The following is a 20,120-nucleotide window of genomic DNA, read 5'->3' on the forward strand; positions in this document are numbered from 1 at the left end:
GCTACAGACTGTCGCAGTTTTCTGGCCTGCTCCATGGTGACGCCCCGCGCTATCTTGTCTCGCTTGCCGTTCAGTAAGTGAACAACAACGGACTGCCAGACTTGCGTGGGCTGGTGATCGCTTTCGGTTTCGATTTCTGTCCGGAGCTCAACTTGACTTTGTCGGCTCCGTGGGCGGCCGGACACTCCTACACCCTTGGTCTCTCCGTTCCTACTGCCGATCTGTAGCGGTTTCCAGATCTGAGACTGGCACCACCTTCGCCCTTTTGGTCCTACATTTGCCACCGCAGTCACCATTTTTACCCGTCAACAGGCGACCCGTACGTGTCCAGGATCCAAGATGGCCACCAAGCCTGAGGGTGGGAAGCGCGGGCCTAAACCAGGCGTTCGAGGGAGTGCTCTGCAAACGAACATTATGGACCGGTACACTCAGGCTAAGGGATCGCCGGGGGCAGCAGCTAAAACCTCGACGACAATGCCGGAGGACTCATCGATTGGGGACGAGCCCTCGCTGCGAGATCTCATGGGCGCCATCACTGGTATGAAGGCCTCATTGGGGCAACAATATGAGGCCTTGACTCTCAAATTGGATACGGTGGCGATTGACGTCAATCTGATCAGGGCGGACTTGGCGAAGACAAACGAGAAGGTCAAATCCTTGGATCTAACGACCTCTAGCCTGGTCACCGACGTTTCTGATTTGCAGGCTGAAGTCGGGAATCTGAGGAAAGCCAATGATTATTACTCTGGGCGCCTAGAGGACTATGAAAGCCGTGCCAGGCGCAATAACATCCGCCTGATTGGGGTCCCGGAATCATCGACTGCTGCCTCGACGGACCTATTGGTGGAAGACCTGGTGCTGAATCACCTGGCGCCCAAGGGTCTCAGCAAGTTTTTCGCTGTCGAACGTGCACATAGGATCCCCGGCGGCACACCTAAATCGGGTGCTAACCCTCGACCTATCATTGCGAGGATTTTTCATTTCCGGGACAGAGACGCTATCCTGCAGGCTTCGCGGCAGTCAGGTCCCATTGCCTTTGAGAACTCTACTGTCAGCTTCTATCCGGACTTTACACAACAGGTCCAGAAACAGAGGCTGGGGTTTCAGGGGGTTAAGAAGAGACTCCGGGAAAGGTCAATGAAGTATGCCATGCTCTTTCCGGCCCATTTGCGGGTGGTACATAAGGATCGTACTTTTTTCTTCGACCATCCTGGGGTTGTGAGTGACTGGCTTGACACGCTGCCTATGGATCATGAACCTTTTGAGGACTCTGGCAAGTCGGATCGGGCGGAAGGTGGCCCGACGGAGCAAGAGTAACTGTCGACTTTGACCCCGTACCCTTCCCGTTGGCTTTGAACTGTGCTATGCTGTGTTCTTAATGTTTGCGAGTCATAGTAGTCTTTTTTGGGGGTGGGTGGGGGGTGGACGGGTCCTTTCTCCTCCTGGGTTTTCTTTTCGTAGATTAGTTGGGTGGTTGGGCGACAGGCACACTGCTAGTTTATGGGGCTCTTTGGTCTTCAGCAGGGGTGCGGGGTGGGGGGTGTAGTTGTTTTGACATTGTTGGGGGGGCTGGGTTGTTTGTTTGAATTTTCTTGTTACTTGCAAGGCGAGGGAAGGGCGCACTCCTGTTTTCTGCAGTTGCTCTGGGTGCAGGGCCGGGGAGGGGCTGGGCACGGGGATGGGGGTAGGGGACTTCGGTTATTGTGTTGGAACGTGAACGGGTTGGGGGATGGGATTAAGAGGAGGGTGGTGTTACAATTGCTGAAACGTTTGACTCCAGATGTTGTCTTACTGCAGGAGACTCATTTGCTCGGCAACAAGTGCTACGCTTTGAATAGGCGTGGTTATCGCCTTGTGGCGCACTCGGGTTTCACTTCGGGCTCTAGGGGGGCGGGCATTCTGGTTCGGGCCTCCCTCCCCTTGGCCATTGATGATGTCATATTGGATGATAAGGGACGATACGCCGCCATTGTGGGGCGCTGGGAGGGGAAGGTTCTTAATCTGATTTCTGTGTACGTGCCCCCGGGCCTCCAGGCCACCACCTTTGCTGATCTGAGTGGACTTATCCTGGGCCTCCCCGAGGGTTTGCTTTTGGTTGGGGGTGACTTTAATGCGGTGGTCTCGGGAATGCATGATCGTCACCCTCCCAGGGAATTGCCGAGGGCCCAGACTTGGTTGAGCGACTTCCTGGAGACGTTGGGGCTCACTGATTGCTGGCGGTTGCTTCACCCGGGACAGTTGCAATATACCTATCATTCTGGTGCTCATGGTAGTCTCTCGAGGCTTGATCACGTTTTACTGCCCTCGGCCCATGCATCCCTCATACGGGAAGTTAAACATCTGGCACGGGGTATCACGGACCATTCTCCGCTATGGCTGGTGGTTGATGCACGGCAGGGTTCGGCGGGCCGAGTGGCCCCGATCAACCCCTGGTATTTGAAGGACCCCAGGGTCAGGGATGAGCTGGTTAAAGCACACGATTGTTATTTTGAGGAAAATGTGGGCTCGGTTTCCTCCCCTAGTGTACTTTGGGAAGCTTACAAGACTGTCATTCGTGGCCAGGCCCTCTCATTGATTGGTAGTGTGAAGTTGGCCAACCGTGCTGAGATGGTTCGACTCGAGGGGGAGGTCACGGCCCTGGAGGAGGGCTTGGAATCTGGGGTTACCGCTGAGGGGTTACATCTACTGGAGTTGAAACAACATGAATACAGAGCTCTGGTCACTGAAGCTGCTAAGGAAATGGGGAGGGAACAGCAGGGACGCCTGTATGATGTGGGTGATAAGGCTGGGAAACTGCTTGCTTGGTTGGATAAGAGGGAAAGTGCGAGTCGTGTCGTCCCTGTGATTGTTGCGGAGAATGGAGAGTGTTGTACGGACCCTGTTGATATTGTCGCATGTTTTGCTGACTATTTCCGCGAGGTGTACTCCCAGGTGTCTGATCGATCGGAGCAGGACTCCCACCTGTTATTGCGTGATATTGCACTTCCCCGATTGTCTGATATGGATAGGGATGCTCTGGATGCTCCGCCTACTGTGGACGAGATTGCCGCTGCTGTCCGTTCGGTCCGCTCCGGCAAGGCCTCGGGCCCTAATGGGCTCCCCATTGAGCTATATAAAATGCGCCCGGATTCGCTAGCTCCTCATTTGCGCTCTATGTTTCTTGAGTCTTTGGAGGTGGGGTTTCTCCCGCCAGACCAGAGACTGGCCACTATTGTCATCCACAAGGATGGTAAACTTCGGGATCGCTGCGCCTCTTTTCGACCCATTTCGTTGCTTAATGCGGAGCCTAAAATCTTGGCCAAGCTGCTGGCGACACGTTTGGCGTCCGTTATTGGGGACCTGGTTCACCCTGATCAATCCGGCTTTATACCGCATCGTAACGCGGCGCTTAACCTCCGAAGGCTGCATGGAGTTCTGGCACGGGCTGAGACGCTGCGTGAGCCCGCCATCTTGGCGTCCTTGGACGCTACGATGGCGTTTCATACAATAGAATGGCCGTATTTGTGGGCAGTTCTTGCTAAGTTTGGTTTCGGTTCGGACTTCGTTCGATGGGTCAAATTGCTCTACGCCGGTCCCATGGCCCAGGTGGCGGTCAATGGTCGGGTCTCTGCGCCCTTTGCACTGAGCAGAGGGACGCGACAGGGCTGTCCCCTGTCCCCCTTGTTGTTTGCTCTTGCCTTGGAACCGCTGGCGGCCTGGTTGCGGTGGGAACCGTCCCTGAAGGGCATTAGATGGAATTCGGAGTTTGAGGACCGTGTATCTCTCTACGCTGATGATATTCTGCTTTATCTTACATCACCCCGTAAATCCCTCATTGTGCTGTTTGATGTCTTAACGTCCTTCCGCAAAAACTCAGGTCTTGTCATCAACTGGTCGAAGTCCTGTGTATACGTCCTGTCGGGTACCGCCCCCCTTCTGCCAAGCGGCTGTCCTATCGCGATTGTGGAAGATGGATTTAAATATCTAGGCATTTTTATCTCGCTGAGCCCTGCACTGCGGTTCGACCGTAATTTACTGCCCCCTCTTCAGCGCCTTCGGGCAGATGTGGTCGCCTGGGGGAAACTTCCACTCTCTCCCCTGGGTAGAGCGGCATTGTTTAAGATGATGTCACTGCCCCGTTTCCTCTACGCATTGCAAAACACGCTTGACGTTGTCCCGGCTACATATTTCCGTGAGGTCGAGGGTTTACAGAGACGACTGGTGTGGGGGGGTAGGCCCCGGATTGCCATTGCTAAATTGTCGCTCCCGTGGTACGACGGTGGAATTGCTTTGCCTGATATCCGTCGCTATTACTGGGCGTCTCAACTGGGGGCAATAAATCATTGCATGTATGGCCCTTTGCCAAATCCGGCCTTCGCGATGGACAAATGGTTGTTACCGGGGGGCGACTACAATAGAGCTCTCTACTCGAAACTCACCCCTCGCAACGTGACGGGCCCCACTAGGACGGCCGTCCAGGTATGGCGACATGCTTCCATGGCGCTTGGGTGGACTGATAAATTGACTCGTGCCACCCCCCTGTACGCCTCTGATAGACTTGGCTCACTTTGGCAGTCCCGGGGGTTTGATAGGTGGGACTTGATTGGTATCAGCAGGATAGATGATGTTTGGACTAAGGGGAGAATGAAGACGTTTGAGGAATTGAAAACAGAGTACGCTTTGAGTGATCGCGAATTCTTTCGCTATGCACAGATCCGCCACGCGGTGCTCTCGATCTTCCCTTCGGGTGTGGAGATTCCGGAGTCGTCCCCGCTTGAGGACAGGATACTGGACGGACATGTTCCTGATAGTACGATTTCGCTTATTTATAAAAAGTTAATCAACTCCAGGTCTGACCTCCTGTCTCGACTTAGAGAGGTCTGGACTGGTGATGGGCTGGAGCTGGACGATGAGGACTGGCAGGCGGCGATCTCCTCCCCTAAAGAGGTGGCCATCCAGGCGCGCCTTAGATTTGTGCAACTTAAAATCCTGCATAGAGTGTATGTCACTGGTCCCCGTCTGGTGCATATGGGCTTCTCTGTGGATGGTTTGTGTCGGCGTGGCTGTGGTCTCCTGGGCACCTTTTTACATATCATCTGGGAGTGCCCTGAGATAGTGCGATTCTGGACCCGTGTGCACGAGGTGATGAGTGAGGTTACCGGGGTGCGATCGATGCCGGAAGCTAGGAGATGCCTGCTGAACGTATGGGAACCGAATGATTACTCCGTGTCGCAGCTTCGGTGGGTGACCTTGGGCAACATGATTGCCAAAAGAGACATTGCGCAATTGTGGGGAGCTCAGGGCCCGCCCGGACTTCAGAAATGGAAACAAAACATGGACTGGTGCATGTTCAGAGAAAAAACTGTGTATATTTCTCGTGGTACCCCCCGGAAATGGGGAAGGATATGGACTCAGTGGAAACACTTATCGTGGTGATATATGTGCCCCTCCTCTTCCTGACCCTGGTGTTGCACCTATGTCCCCGTAACCCGAGGGTTCCTCCACACACTATTGTATACTGATTGCAATTTGTTTCTTCTGCCCCCCCCCCACTGTGTAACTCTTTCCCGATAGAACGAACGCTCATTGGATTGTCCTTCCCGCTCCAGCACCATGTAATGCAACGTTGTGTATATTGATGTCTCTTTTTCTTCCTCCTTGCAAGTTGTTTGTGTTTGTGTTATAAAACCAATAAAAAGTTTTCAAAAAAAAAAATAAAAAGTGATATGCTTGAGACTCATTTACCCGGTCCACATAGCATACCCATCTATCTCTTTTTAATTAGTTGTCCAACAACAAAATAAAGTACGGGTGTTTGGAGACTATTTTTTAATTTTTAATTTTTGAAAACCTGTTTGTGGGTTCAAATTGGAGATCTCTGGAGACTGCCACGTTACACCAGAGACTGCCTCGGATGAGGCTGGCATGGTGCACGTTCTCGAACCCTATGACAAAAGCCACAACGCTAGTGTGGGGCGGAGAATCAAGATAAACCGCTTTTGAATACACAGCGTTTATGAGGGTTCTTCAACAGATCTCCTGGCAACATGGTTACAAGTGTCCTATCTAACTCTGAATAACTCAAGTTGATGTTGACCACAGACAGGGGGAAAATCTCCAAAAGGAATATCGAAGCTTAGCAGGAAGTGCTGGAGTGGCGATTCCACTCTGGTAGGGGAACTGTGAATACTTCAAAAGGGCTGGTAGGCGAACTGTGAATACTTCAAAAGGGCTGGTAGGCTATCTTGCACTCTGAGACAAATGCTTTTGGGGTGGATGATAGTATATTGTGTATGTGAAGGTCATGGCTATAGAGACTTTACATTGGTCTGTAGGCTTTTCCTTCATGAGGTACAGGTAAAAAGGATGACCTCGACTATAGATTACTTTGCATCCATTATCAGTTGCCCATAGCCTGCGTTGAGGGGACATTAGGCAAGCTGGTATAGAGGGGTTCACTTTGGGTACCCCCACCCCCTCAATATACCCAGCTCTGGTGTTTCTTGGGGAAAGGTGAAAACCCTTGGTCGGCTTGCATAGATCTTAAGCTACGAGAAAATAATGTAATGGTTTCCAGAAAAGCTGCAAGATCATGCAGGCACCTCTTCATAAAGCCATGAAGATGACCCTTGTCCCAGCATGCACAACCACAGAAACTCTCACCTGATTTTGAGAATTCCGTTCATCCAACTACTGCCAACTGTCAAATGGGAAACAAGAGAACTCTGCCGGGTTAGCTGCAGAGGCGCATTTTTTAACTCAGCCAGTACATAAGGGCCTGGTGCTTCAGGACTATTAATAATTTTGAGCCTTCCCAATAGAACAGCTTTCATCTACATGTTGCTTGAGCATCAATTGAATAGTTTTCTTCACAAACCTTCTAAGCAGCAACACCTAGGAAGTTCCTACCTTATCCAATCTTCCTACCAAAATGGAAACTGTACTTCATACATCGCACAAACCACAATACCACACACACATTCTGCAGTAGTAGAATTGTCAAGAAAGCCTTCGTCCATACCATGAGCAACTTTAGGGAAACATTCCTACAGACAGCAGCATAACTAATATGGCAAGCCTTCTCAACACAGACCTATACACAGACACACGCAGAAGGGGCAGTAGTGGCAGTAGTGGTGGGAGCTTATTTCGCAAGCCCAGAAGTAGCCATCTGAAATGCCAACTCCCTACAGTAATGTAGCATGGTAATCTTCTTTCACTCATAGCTTGTGCTGTAGTAGAGCAAGATATTTCTTTCACACAATACATGAGCAGCAGCATTAGAGTAAGCCTCCTCCATATTCAGTAGAAGCAGCAGCAATGCCATCTTCTTTTCTATGCACAACAGACTGATTGCATGGACCACCACAGAAAAAGCTGAAGTAGAATCTAGGTGTGTTTTAGTGCATATTTTGTGTTAGACTGCCTTTGATATTTCACGTTCAAATATGATCCGCCACAACTCAGGTTATGTCTAATTCTGTATTGGTGTCTACTCTTGGATCCTTGGAGGTGGACGATAGGCAGGCTCGGTTGAACAGCTTCCCCGTCCCGTCCTTCGAGGATTTTTGCTCAGTAGCTGATGGGGTCTCGTCAGGTTCTCCCTTTGATCCGCTACCACACAAATACTGGAAACTGTTCCATGAGGAGCTTTTTTCCCCCCCTTCATGCCATTTGTTGTCAGTCCCTCAGTTCTGCTCGGGTTCCGGACTGCTGGAAGCTAGCCGTGGTATCGCCGCTCCTGAAGGTTACATTGGATCCTACTTGCTCAGCAAACTACAGGCCTATTTCACTGCTTCCTTTCCCAATTAAGATCTTGGAGTAGCTGGTTACTAAACATCTGTCCACCTTTATAGAGACTAACATCTGCCTGGATGTGGCTCAGTTTGGCTTTAGACCAGCCCACGGTACAGAGTCTGCTTTGGTGACCGCTTTGGATGACCTTCGTTCGAGTGACGACCTCGGCCGAGCAGCCTTTTTAGTGCTGCTAGACATGTCTGCCGCGTTCGACACGGTCAACCATGCCACTCTGGTCAGGAGACTAGAGGAAATTGGGGTGTCTGGTCTGGCCCTGGACTGGTTGATCTCTTATCTTGGTAACAGACACCAGGTGGTAGCCCTGTCGCCCTATCAATCTAACATCAAAAAGGTAGGGCAGGGCGTACCCCAAGGGTGGGCCATCAGCCCCATTCTATTTAATCTATACCTCCGTCCCCTGGTCAGGTCAGTCCTTTGGCATTTCGGTCATCAACTATGCCGATGACACGCAACTTATCTTCTCCTTTGAAGGTAGGGATGCTGTATCGCAGGAGACTTTCCACCACTGCATGACAGCGACCGCAGAATGGCTGAGTCTCAATTCCCTGCAATTTAACAGCTCTAAAACTGAGGTACTGCACTGCTCGTTGGATCGCTTCCCCCGACCTCTGCCACCGGATTTTTGGCCTTCTTCTTCCCAGGGCCCTGGGTTGGCGGCAGACTCAGTTTGTAATCTGGGTGTGATGTTCAAATCCAACTTACAGCTAGACACGTTTGTTAACAAAACTGTGGCTATGTGTATGATTCTGCTCCGCACACTGTGGAAGATTCTTTCTCTGCTCCCGGTTCACGCCCGACCAGAAGTAGTGCGCAGTATCATTTTATTCAGGCTTGATTACTGCAACGCGCTACTTCTGGGTGCAACAGCCACCTTAGTGGGTAAATTGCAGCGAACACAGAACATGGCTGCTAAACTGGCCCTTTCTAGGCGGCGTTCTGATTCCTCTTCCTTGGCGCTTATGGACCTTCATTGGTTGCCAATTGTCCAGCGTATTGATTTTAAAGCACTTTGTCTGGTATTCAGGGCCCTACATGGGCTGGGGCCGTCCACGCTGCAGGTGATGTTTTCCTGGTATACACCTTCTAGATCTCTTCGCTCTTCGTCAGCCTGTCTGGTGGTAATCCCTAAAATTGTGAGGACTTGGATGGGCGGACGCTCTTTTAGATTCTCTGCAGCTAAACTGTGGAATTCTTTACCACTGCCTTTGAGAAATAAGGGGGACCTTACCTCCTTTAAAAAAGGATTAAAAATGTACCTTTTCCCTAGGACAGTGTAAAGATTGTGGCAATGTAACAACGCGTATGGTTGGTCAAAGTCAAACCGCCAGGATACCCTTTGGGTGACAGTGTCTGCGCTATACAAATATGCCATACAATACAATACAATACTACTCATTTGCAGTTAGATTTTAAAAAGGGGGCTCCTGGTAGTGTACCTAGCACTGCACCTGTTTATAAGTTGCTCAAATTTGATCTGCCACGGGAGACTGCACTTTAGATGAAACATTCTTGAGTATAAAATGTATATCAAAGGCAGTGTAACCCAAGATTCGAGCGCAACCTAGATATACAACTTAAAATAACATTGGTCCCTCCTAGAGCAGTTTTTAAGAGTACCACACACACATTCTCAAAACCGCAAGCTAGAAAATGGCACATTTGTATTTTGAGTGATTCTCCAACCTTCTATCTTCCACAGGGTTTCTTTAGGGTCTGCTGGGAAGGGTCCTTCTTTAAAACTGCAAGTGCGACTTGCCCATTGACTTGAATTGAGTCTGCGGTCGTGTTCCTACTCTGCACACAGCCTCCGTCGGGTTCCTGGGTACTTACCGTGGGTGGTTCTTTGGGTCCCCGACTCTTCTACGTTTTCTGGGTCCAGTCTCGACTTAGGTCGTAGTTCACATTCCACTATTTTAGTATATGGTTTAGTCTCCCCCTGCAGACCACTATGTATTTGTGCTACTTACATGTTCTATTATCAAAGTATTGTGTTTATTGTGGTTATATCTCCTAGTAGGAGATATTACAATGTGTTAGTGAGTGTTCTTAATAAAGACATATTTTTTAGGTCTCGCAAAGTCAGCGCGCATGCGCTGTTCGGAGAGACATTTAGTAGCCGCTTTTGGAAGTGCTCCCAAAGCGGCGACCAGCTGCTAGAACACGCACAGGCGCGCGTGACGTGCACAGCACTTTTTCACGTCGCACTAGTGTTCTAGCAAGCTGGTCGCCACCAAGGTAGCACTTGCGGTGATGCGCGTGCGCACAACTAAGCACAGGCAGGTTAAATAGTTACGTATCAATGTGTTCACAATAGTATTGCCCACAAATATTTTTTTTTAAATTCTATGCGGTCAAGGGTTACACAGCCCTGTAGTTGACAGGGCACAGGCATCCATCCTTTCAAACGCAGAGTGCACAGCTTCCTGCAAATGGGCTCCTTACACGAATACTCCTTGGAAAACAAACATCATGATGACATAATAAAAAGCTCCTCTTCACCAGTGCGACTGGGAGTAGCTGACCATGTCCTGAGAGAGACTGCGAAACGTAAAAAACACACAACTGTGCTGGAAACCCTCTTCCCTCGCCAGTGCTTTCTGACACAAATGGTTCAGGTCAATGCCCAACGCAACTGCTTTGTGGCGTTATCTGATGTATCGTCTGTAAAGTTTACAAGACCCACGCTTTACTCAGTGGCTCTGCAGGAAGCGCCCAGTGGATTCTGTTCCTCCAGCCGCCCTCGACTACTACCATGGCAGCTCCGTGAGCTGGCCATTGAGGAGCAGCAGGGGTGGTGGCATGTCCACTGCGTTATCCTCGCCCATGCGCCGGTGTGTTTGTGCTCCCAGCCTCACCCCGCAGAGGGAACCTGGGGCCTCATTCGTTTACATGCCGTTACCGGGACAACGGCTACTCTCCGCCCAGAGCAGCGGGCACGGGTTACCATTCACTTCCTCCTTGTTGTCCCTTCGTGGGAATCAACTTCCAAGTATCAACGAAAGCAATCTATTCTACACCTTCTATGACACAAACGAAAAGTTAAGTGTACTATCACGATGCAGGCGCAAATGATGGGAGAGAAAGCCCATTCTGTCCGTTCCTCTTCAACTGGGGCAGGACTGGTGTTTGCCACTATAAATGGCTGTGTCATGTTCTGCTCTCCATTGTCCCTACGTTAAATCCCGTGACCCAACCAGTTTCTTTCAAACGCGGAAGGAGACGCTCGTGGTCTCGTAATTGTCCAAGACAATAGGATCTGTCCAACTCAGCGCTCACGATAACATATTACACTGCAGTTTCTTTGTAGGGGAACATTGCTTTGGGAGACTGAGGGCATAATTTATGACGAATTGGACTAGAGCGGCGCTGCATGTCTTTTTGATGCGCTGCCCTAGGTCAGTGTATGCACCATATGCATTCCAGTCCTTTCCCCCCAAGGTGGCCATGGTGCAAGAGTGACTGTTGCAGGCAGGATTATTTTTGTGCTGTAAGCAGGGCACAAGTCCTAAACATGCATTGGCGTAGCCAATAGGTCTCGCCTTTGGGACCTTATAAGTGTTTACCCATGCAACAGTTGATGTTGTGTCACCAAGGATAATGTGCTGCACAGCTAAATACTTATAAGGTCCCAAAGGCGAGACCTATTGGCTATGCCAATGCTTGTTATAACTAAGCTGTGTGGTTCTTTTTCACTTAATCTATTCCAATAAGATTATGCTCTGGTAAAACAAGCTGTTTTACACTCCTTCTGGACTAAGCCTGAAAGGTGCTCTCCACAGATACCACTTGGAGAGCTTTCTAAGGTTGTCTAAGCACTCTAAAATCGCCATAAGGTTTGCCTGGATTAGTAGAGGGTGCTACACTCCTTCTGCACCCCTCTTCACCTCTGGTCCATGCCTCTCTACACCTTTCTTCTCCTGTCCAAGCCGCACAACTGCTCTGCTCCTGTACTCCAATCCACACCTTTGCACCAATGATCTCATCTGCTCTGCTCCTGTGTTCTCCTCCAGTGCATACCTCTCCGCCACTCCATTCCTCCCCTCCTTTATATTCCTCTCTACCAGTAGTCTCCTTCCCTCTGCTCTCCTCCTCCCCTCTGCTCTCCTCCTCTGATGAATTGCTTTCCTCTGCTCAGGTATTCTTCTCTGGCCCAAGCCCCTCCATCCCTCTGCTTTTGCTTCACGCGTCTCCTTCGGTGCACATGCTACCATGCTGTCTTCCTCCTTCCCCTCACCAATCACTACCACTCTCTCCAGTGTTTGTTCAACGCCATATCTGGCTTTAGTATGAAAGCTGTCGCTGTGCACCACCAGCATATCAGCTGTGCTCTCACTGACTTCATTTGTCATTCATGGGAGGCGGCACAGTTAATAATCCATAAGAACCTCAAAGTGAGCGTATTGCCGTTACAGGCTTACTTCATCTATGCAGTGATGGCAGTCGTTACTTCCTCCAGACCTTTGTAATGGCTTGGAAATCTCAGAGGCCAAGCTTGATTGCTATGTGAACTTCAGGCCAAATGCTGTACTGTCTTGATGTGTTTAACAACTTGTTTGGCTTCTTCGTTTGTGTGGTGCTTGATAAGCAGCAGTGGATTTGAAAGAAAGGAATAACACAATCTTTCTTAACTGGGCCAATTAATGGGTGATATTTATTATACAGAACAAGCCACCGGATGCAGTGCCATCTGGTGCTATTTGGTCTTATTTTATGCACCGTTTAAGGATGACTTTTAAGTATGACACACAGTCAATCCTTTGCCTCGCCCAATCAAACCACTGGGCAGCCTTGCTGCTATCACAATAAGAAACAACGAGAGAGAGAAAGTGTGTGTTGAGGTTTTTGTGTGCACACTTATATACCACATTAGAGCATGGACTACCGCTTTAAAGCTTGAATGACAAAATATAAACCTAGACTATTTTAAATGCCTTTTTGACATGCAATTTATATGTAAACACCTTGTCACAATTGATGTCGTAGCACAATGTGACCTCGCATGCAGTTTATTTTAACAGCTAACACTTCAGTGCATACTATTTTCCCCCCAATTAACTCTTGCCTCATTTCTCTCCAGGTGGGACGGGAAACACGAAGAAGCAACCATGAAAACCAGGGGTATTGGACCGCCTCTTCACAAGAAGCCGGGCACCTCAAGGCTGCAAACCATGTCGCTGGAAAACCCTTTCCTCTTGCAGAATGTGCTTTCTCAGCAGTGCAAGGCTTGGACTGCTCCCCAGACTGACCTCAAAGTGCAGTTGTCGAGCCTCAAGCTAGCCAGTACCAGCGCCTTGCCATCCGACCTTGCAAAGGCATCTACAAAGTTGCGGCAAAGTGTTTCCAAGCCAGTCTTGGGCACTACTGCATCTATAGGTGTGTTCACCTCACCCCTGGTGTCAACCAGTAAGACACTTAAGGCTGCTGATACGAGGAATCGACTCCTTTCCACTACCGTCCCAAAACCATCTCCGCTTAAGCCACCAACCCAAACGTACAGTTTTGGTAAAGTCATGACTTCTGAAGCAGCCTTTAGCTCTTCTACCCAGTCCACTGACAAAACGTCCACCCTAGCTAGCAACCTGCTCCTACACCACAAGATGGATGCACCCTTCATGAGGACAGGACCAGAAGTGATGGAAACTGATGTTACATTGCCTCAAGAATACCAAATATTAGCACAGGTAAATTTATCTCAGAACTGTTAATATGCATGTACTTGACAGGACACAGAGGTATAAGGGTATGATGAGGGGCAGCATAGACAGATCTGTATGTGCTTGTGTATTTAAATCTTATATCACCTGCAATGTATCTGTCATAGGTATCTAGTACATTTAGTAATTGATATCGAAGTCGCACACAAGTAGGTGACTTCAAATTTATATAGGCAGACACCAGACTTCAGAGCTGTAAGTATGCAGAATATACGGCATCATACATTAGAAACATAGGTCCGTGAAATTGGAGAAACTGAAAGAGGCACATGTGACCTCACAAACACATAAGTAAATATAAATATATCATTAGAGATACTGCAATACTGGTCTCTTCTAACAAGGGCGGTAACATGGGCATATGACACCTTAGATCAGGCTTCTCCACGAGTAACTTGCGAGCTACTGATAGCTTTCCAGCTCCCTTTAAGTAGCTCTCCTGTGTGCAACCCACTCTACTAATTTAGAAGGTTGGCTGATTTAATATATTTATACCAAATTGAAAAGTGATTATTTGAGATAAAGATTTATGCATTTTCAGCGCTCATAAGATAATGTTTGGAGAAAAATGGTTGAATTTCCAAAATACTTTTAAAGCCAAATGAGAGATCACTTGGTGTTTGGGAGACTTATTGCTAATACTATTAACTTGGTGTCCTAAGCATTTCAGCATCCGCTTTTATGTACTGCCAATGTAAAAGGATTCCAAATAGACAAATACTTTTTAAAGTTACTGCTGGTAACCCTGCCTGATATATAAATATATATATAATTTAAAGTTTCATATAGCGCACACTTGACCTGAGGGTATCAGAGGATGTTACAGAATGTGCAGAGGAACATTTACAGACCATATACAAGGAGAATAGTAAATACCACACACTATTGAAGCAAAAATTTGAAAAATGAAAGCGGGAAATAATAGAATTAATTGATGTAATAGCAATATTGTGTGCTTAGCAGAGTTGTGAGCACTTTTGGGCCCAGTTCTACTGCATCTGCTGTACCATTAAAATCATGACCCAAGCGCCTGCAAGATAACTGTATTTGTGACTGCCTGTCTCGTAGTAAAGTGTAGCAATATTTGATGTTTAGAGGAGTTATTGCATCTTTTGGCCCCGGTACCTCTACCTTCTGTTTCATTAAAATCATGACCCTATTGCCTGTAAGGTAACTACCTGCACTTGTGACTGCCTGTTAGGAGTGAAATATTTCAATATTTGGCGTTTAGAGGGATTCCTAGAGCTTTGGGCCCTGGTGTCACTGCACCATTGAAATCATGACCCTTGTGCCTGCAAGGTAACTGCACTTGTGACTGCTTATTTAGTAGTTAAATATAAGAATCTGGTGTTTAGAGGAGTTCTGACAACTTTTGGCCCTGGTGCCACTGCACCTGCAGCACCATTCAAATCATGACCCTGTTGTCTGCTAGATAAATGCACTTGTGACTTTCTGGTTTAGTAGTAAAATGTAGCAATACTCTGGGTGTAGTGGGATCCATAGAGCTTTTGCCCCCACTTCCACCGCACCTTTTAAATCTAGCCCCTTTTAACTGTAAGGAAACTGCAATTGTGACTGGCTGTATAATAGTATAATATATCTAGGTGTTTAGAGGAGTTCAGACAACTTTTGGCCCAGGTCCCACTGCACCTGCTGCACCATTCAAATCATGACCCTATTGTCTGCACGATAACTTCTCTTGTGGCTGCCTGTTTAGTAGTAAAATATAGCATAGCTCTTGTATATTAACTTTATTTTTAACATGCAATGTGTATTAAAACATTTAGAATTTGTTCATAATGATCAAGTAGATTAAGTTGAAAAAATCAATCGGGTAATGCCTACAGAGTGCAAATAAAGGTACTGAGGCATGAATAGGAAATGCCACAAACGTTCTAAGGCTAAAGCATCTGCTTTACACAGCTAAGTAATAAAAAGCAAGCATTCCAGCATACTGTCTGCCTTTTCCTTGGGAAGAGGTCCACCTTTACAGTGAATGGGGCTTAACCAGTGTGAACAGCTTTGGAAGAAGTATCATAAATGTATGCAGCCAGGGGGAAGTTTACAAAAAAAAGTTCCACCAAAAGCAAATGAACACAGTAATGTGGAAACGGGAACTGATAAGAGTCCCCTTTTAAAATATATTAAGTTCTAGAGATTTCAGAGGCAAAACCTAAAAACCGTGATCTGCAGGTCATGAGTTCAAGTCACACTGACACTGCCTGCAGAACTCCTAAACGTCAGTAAATTGAAAACCTTAAGGGGTTATAGTACATTTGCTATTAACAGCACTTCGAAACTGCATAAAAGCTATCTAAAAGCCCGTTGTTATTAACATCATAGTCCTGGCAGTGAGAGGACTCTGTGCAGGACATTCGTCCCTTACCAATGTTCGGTGTAAAGTTAAACTAACGCAGACATCCATCGTGCTTATTAAGTAGCGCATGGTAATCTAACATAACAGTAAAGTGAAAGACATTTAGGTGCAAAATAGACCTCGCAGCCATGACGTGACTGGAGAAAATATTTGTTTACCGCTTGCCGTTACGGAAAATTTAAGACAAAATACCACTCTAAATAACCCGAACAAACATCCTGTCAATATATGTGTTCCAAGATGTTAAAGTGTATTACAAGCAACCCCCGTAGTCTGTGTAACTGCCTCGCTAACAGAAGACATATATTTTAAAGGACAACTTTAGTCCCACCTGACAAAAAAACCAAACACTTTAGAACACCCCACAATATAATATTGAATACACAGGTATCTCTGCATGGAATACGTAACGCCTTCCAAAAAGTATTGTAAAGAAGCTCTTAGCTGTGCTAGATCTCGATAGCCACCGTTTGATCTTGGCAGAGAGATATAAAGAACAAACAGTTAAACTCGTTGTCATGGCAGCGTAAGCTTATAAACAAGAGAATGAACACATTTCCCACACTTCGGTGTGTACATACAGACACTCCCTCATGCTCAGAAATCTCGTCACTGATGAAGACAAAGTTTAAGACAAAGCTATGCTCAAAAATGAATGGCACACATGCATTTATACTCTCCAACCCACGTATGTGGTCACATGGTATATATGATCAATCTTGTGCACACAGGATGACCAGCTCCCTACAGGGTTGGATTAGGATAAAAAATAGGCACCCTAAAAAAGTGGCCCATATTCGCAGAATGCCCTTTTTAAAAAAGACACTGCTTCAGTGTTTATTCAGAGTTCTCTTAAAAAGGAATGTGTTCTTAACTTCACTGAGATGGAACAAATGCAAATGTTGCCAGGACTCAGTACACGGATAAATTCACACTGGTGAACCACACCTGAATACAAGTGAGGCCACTTCTGCTCAAGCCTCCTGCCCCTGCTTAATTTGCATACAATACTGGGCAGGCCCAGCGAGAGAACAGGAATTACACCTCCGCCCCATTTGTAAAAGGGAGGTAACGGGCCCATCTGACTCTGGAGAGGCTGCTCAAGCCCCTACTGGGCCCTGACAGCATCTGAACAGCACAGACTCAGCCCAAATCGACCACCATGCTGCCAAAAATAGCGGCCCACAGCTGCAACTCAGATCATGGCCCATTACCCGCCTCACCAATTCGACCCTGCCTCCCTCTAGTTAATTACGCACTCATGTTTCCAACACTGGCTCTTTGTATGATAAGATAATGCATTCTGGGTGTTGTAGTCTTATTTTACTTCCACTGAGCGAATACGACTAAAGCCTGGAATCAAGGCTGGACCGGGCATCAGGCGTTTCCCCTGGAGGCTGGAAGAATGGGGGGCCGATTTTGTTACTGGGGGGCGTTTTTTAATAGCAGTGCAGCAGTTTTGAAAGCAAGCGCTGCAGAGTTCCTTGTATATATCTAGTAGGTTTCAGGCAACAATGAAAGTATCAAGATAACTCTGGTGATTAATGAATCTTCTGGAGAGAGATGTGGCGTTTTGTCTAGTGGCAGCTTTGACTCATCTAAGGTAGTGCAGAGGGTTAATATGGCTGCTGCAAAGGACATGCACCATGCACATCACCGAATGTGCATAGCTTTGTGGGTTACTGCTTTTATCGCAGACACCCCTTAGTTACTCTGCAGTTCATAAGTTACAACCATAATCTAGCACTGTGAGTTAAGTGTCATCAAACAGTTGCATGCAAATACATTGTAAAGGTTAGAACGTTATGTTTTTTTTCCAGAGTCTTTCATTATCCTAATGTGGCTACAAAGGTTCTGTTTGGGTGGAATTTAATCATTATTAGCAAAGCCAGAACTAACCTCTGTGTTACATTCTGAATCCTGAGTTTGTGATTCTCCAGACCAAGCACTCCTAAAACAAAATGCATACCAGTATGGATGACATGAATGCTACACTTATAGTCCCCTTTGTCTCATGTAACCTTATCTATACACTGATTTACACACATATGATTCATTGTCTCTGAATTTGTTTGTGATGTAAAGTGCTCCAACACCCTACATTAGTATGAAAGGCGCTATAAAACAAAATGAAATGCATGTGAGAGACTGGCTATGAAGAGATGAGAGGCGCTGTTGGAGGGTGATAGTGAGGGAATCATTGAGGAGTCCCAACAAAGATTGTTGGATCCTGGTGCCCTCCAAGGTCATCATTTAATATACTTTAAAATCTAATACAATTGAATATATAATGAAAAATGTGGTGTACAGTGTGCCATTTTTGTCCAAATGTTCTTTGGGGGAGAGCTCCCAAACCTGCCTTGTTCTGATCAGGCTCTCTCGCCGCACTCCCCATGCACCATATCGAGGCTGGTGTGACAAAATTTACCAGGGCTGCTTTGGGTTCCCAGTCCGGCTCTGTCTGGAATCAGTGATTTGTAAATGAAAAGATCAAGATTGGGGATGAGATAAATCATACCCTGGGTTGAGATGGTCACCCAATGTGTGCATTTCTTCCCGCTTACACTGATTCTCCCTCACACTGATGTATGCTGACACATGCAGCAATGCACTCGTATACAAAAATACACTCTTCCACAGAAACAATCTTGCCCACACAAAAATACTCATTCAGAAACGCACACTGATTTATTGTCTTGTACGAGCTTAAGCACAATAAAGCCATACCAGTTGGCTCTACAAAATCATAAGAATTTGAATGTCTATGCCTTTCAAAAAGCAAGATCTACACTTAAACCCGTTACGTGCTCGAGCTCTACCTCCCTGGTGTTGCTCATGACCAACGGCCAACGCAGCCCCGCCCACTGCGTCAAACGCCCGCACCTTGGCGGAATGTCCGCTGCATTAAACGGGTTAAAGGGCATTATGGGGTGCTCCTGGCCGAGGGCAGTGAATAAATGAGTTACCCCTGCTGGTGATTTATTATTCATTTATCCAAAAATAATTGGGCATGTCTCGGTCCCACCCAGGGGAACCCACAGTTTATGTACAGTTGGGGCCTGGCCTGTGGGCTCACTGGGTGGCAAGAAGAGCTGGCCATTATAATTCCTGTGTGGGTGCAAGGGCAGCCACAACTTAAAAAAAACAATTTTGGTTCATAGGGGATCCTCAAAGCCCCTGGGGGTTCCACAGCCTGCACCCAACCTGGGTGTGGGCAGGTAAGAAAATTAAATGTTTGCTACGACCCAGCTGGAGTATTTCTGCTCCCTCCCAAGGCGGGAGCTATAAATTGACCATTTCACCCTCATCATAGGCTTGCACCTATGTGTTTTTACCCACATATGTAATTTATGATTTTGTTACTTCCTTGACTTGGAAGTGTAAATCTACAAGCTCTTTAAGCAAAGAGGATGGATGATGCCTGCCCTCATACTTCTACCTCAGTGCTATTCAGGGCTTTCTCAAGTCTATTTAATAAAGCCTGGATAGAAATAAGAGCTGCAGTTTGTTTCCCCATTGAAATTCCTTTGATATATACTGTAGGAAGGTAGGATCCTTCTGCATAATTACCCCCACTTTTTGCTGGTGCTCTGATGGTTTCTGACTAGTCTGACTGGGATCCTGCTAACCAGGACCCCAATCTCTGTGCTTCTTCCCTGAATTGGTTATGGTAAGTACTTGGGTACCTCCCAGATGGGATACTGGTGTACCCTTGCAAGTCCCTAGTATATGGTACTGAGGTACCCAGGGCATAGGTACCCCTGGGGTCCCCCATGGGCTGAATCATGTATTATGCCACCCATGGGAGACTACTCAAACTATAACTTCAGGCCTGCAGTTACAGCCTGTGCAAGCTGGTGCCAGCACCACTTACGAAAGATATAGGTTTCCCTATATCTAAGGTTACTACACTTCAAACCTATAAGTCACCCCTAGAGCAGGCCTTACAACCCCTAGGGCAGGCCTTACAACCCTGAAGGCAGGGTGCTCGGTTCTAAATGTGAGGGTGCTCCTGCATGAGCAGGACACCCCTACAGCCTTCGGAGTCTATTCTCCCAGGGTGTAAGTGCATCAGCCATTACAATACATAGTGGCCATGCAGTTTTATGCGACAACCATCTCTAAACTGGCTGGAACAAACCCTATTGTGTTTGGTATCAAACATGTTGGAATCATACCCCCACACCTTAAACGGTGTGATAAGTATGTTTCAGTACACCGTAAAGCTCTTC

General features: G+C 47.3%; 1 protein-coding gene across 6 annotated transcripts in view; it reads left to right on the forward strand.

Moving 5' to 3' along the window:
* The window catches only part of TEP1 (telomerase associated protein 1), a 1,162,857-nt gene that overhangs the window by 57,910 nt on the left and 1,084,827 nt on the right, over positions 1-20,120 (forward strand). For all 6 annotated transcript variants that reach the window (XM_078652640.1, XM_078652638.1, XM_078652642.1 and 3 more), the window contains exon 2: positions 12,875-13,478. In XM_078652640.1, coding sequence (XP_078508766.1) covers positions 12,903-13,478 — 576 coding nt within the window. In that variant the 5' untranslated portion in view covers positions 12,875-12,902. The remainder of the gene's footprint in view (positions 1-12,874; positions 13,479-20,120) is intronic.

Source organism: Lissotriton helveticus, chromosome 7 (assembly GCF_964261635.1).
Source record: "Lissotriton helveticus chromosome 7, aLisHel1.1, whole genome shotgun sequence".
In the NCBI taxonomy this organism is placed as follows: Eukaryota; Metazoa; Chordata; class Amphibia; order Caudata; family Salamandridae; genus Lissotriton; species Lissotriton helveticus.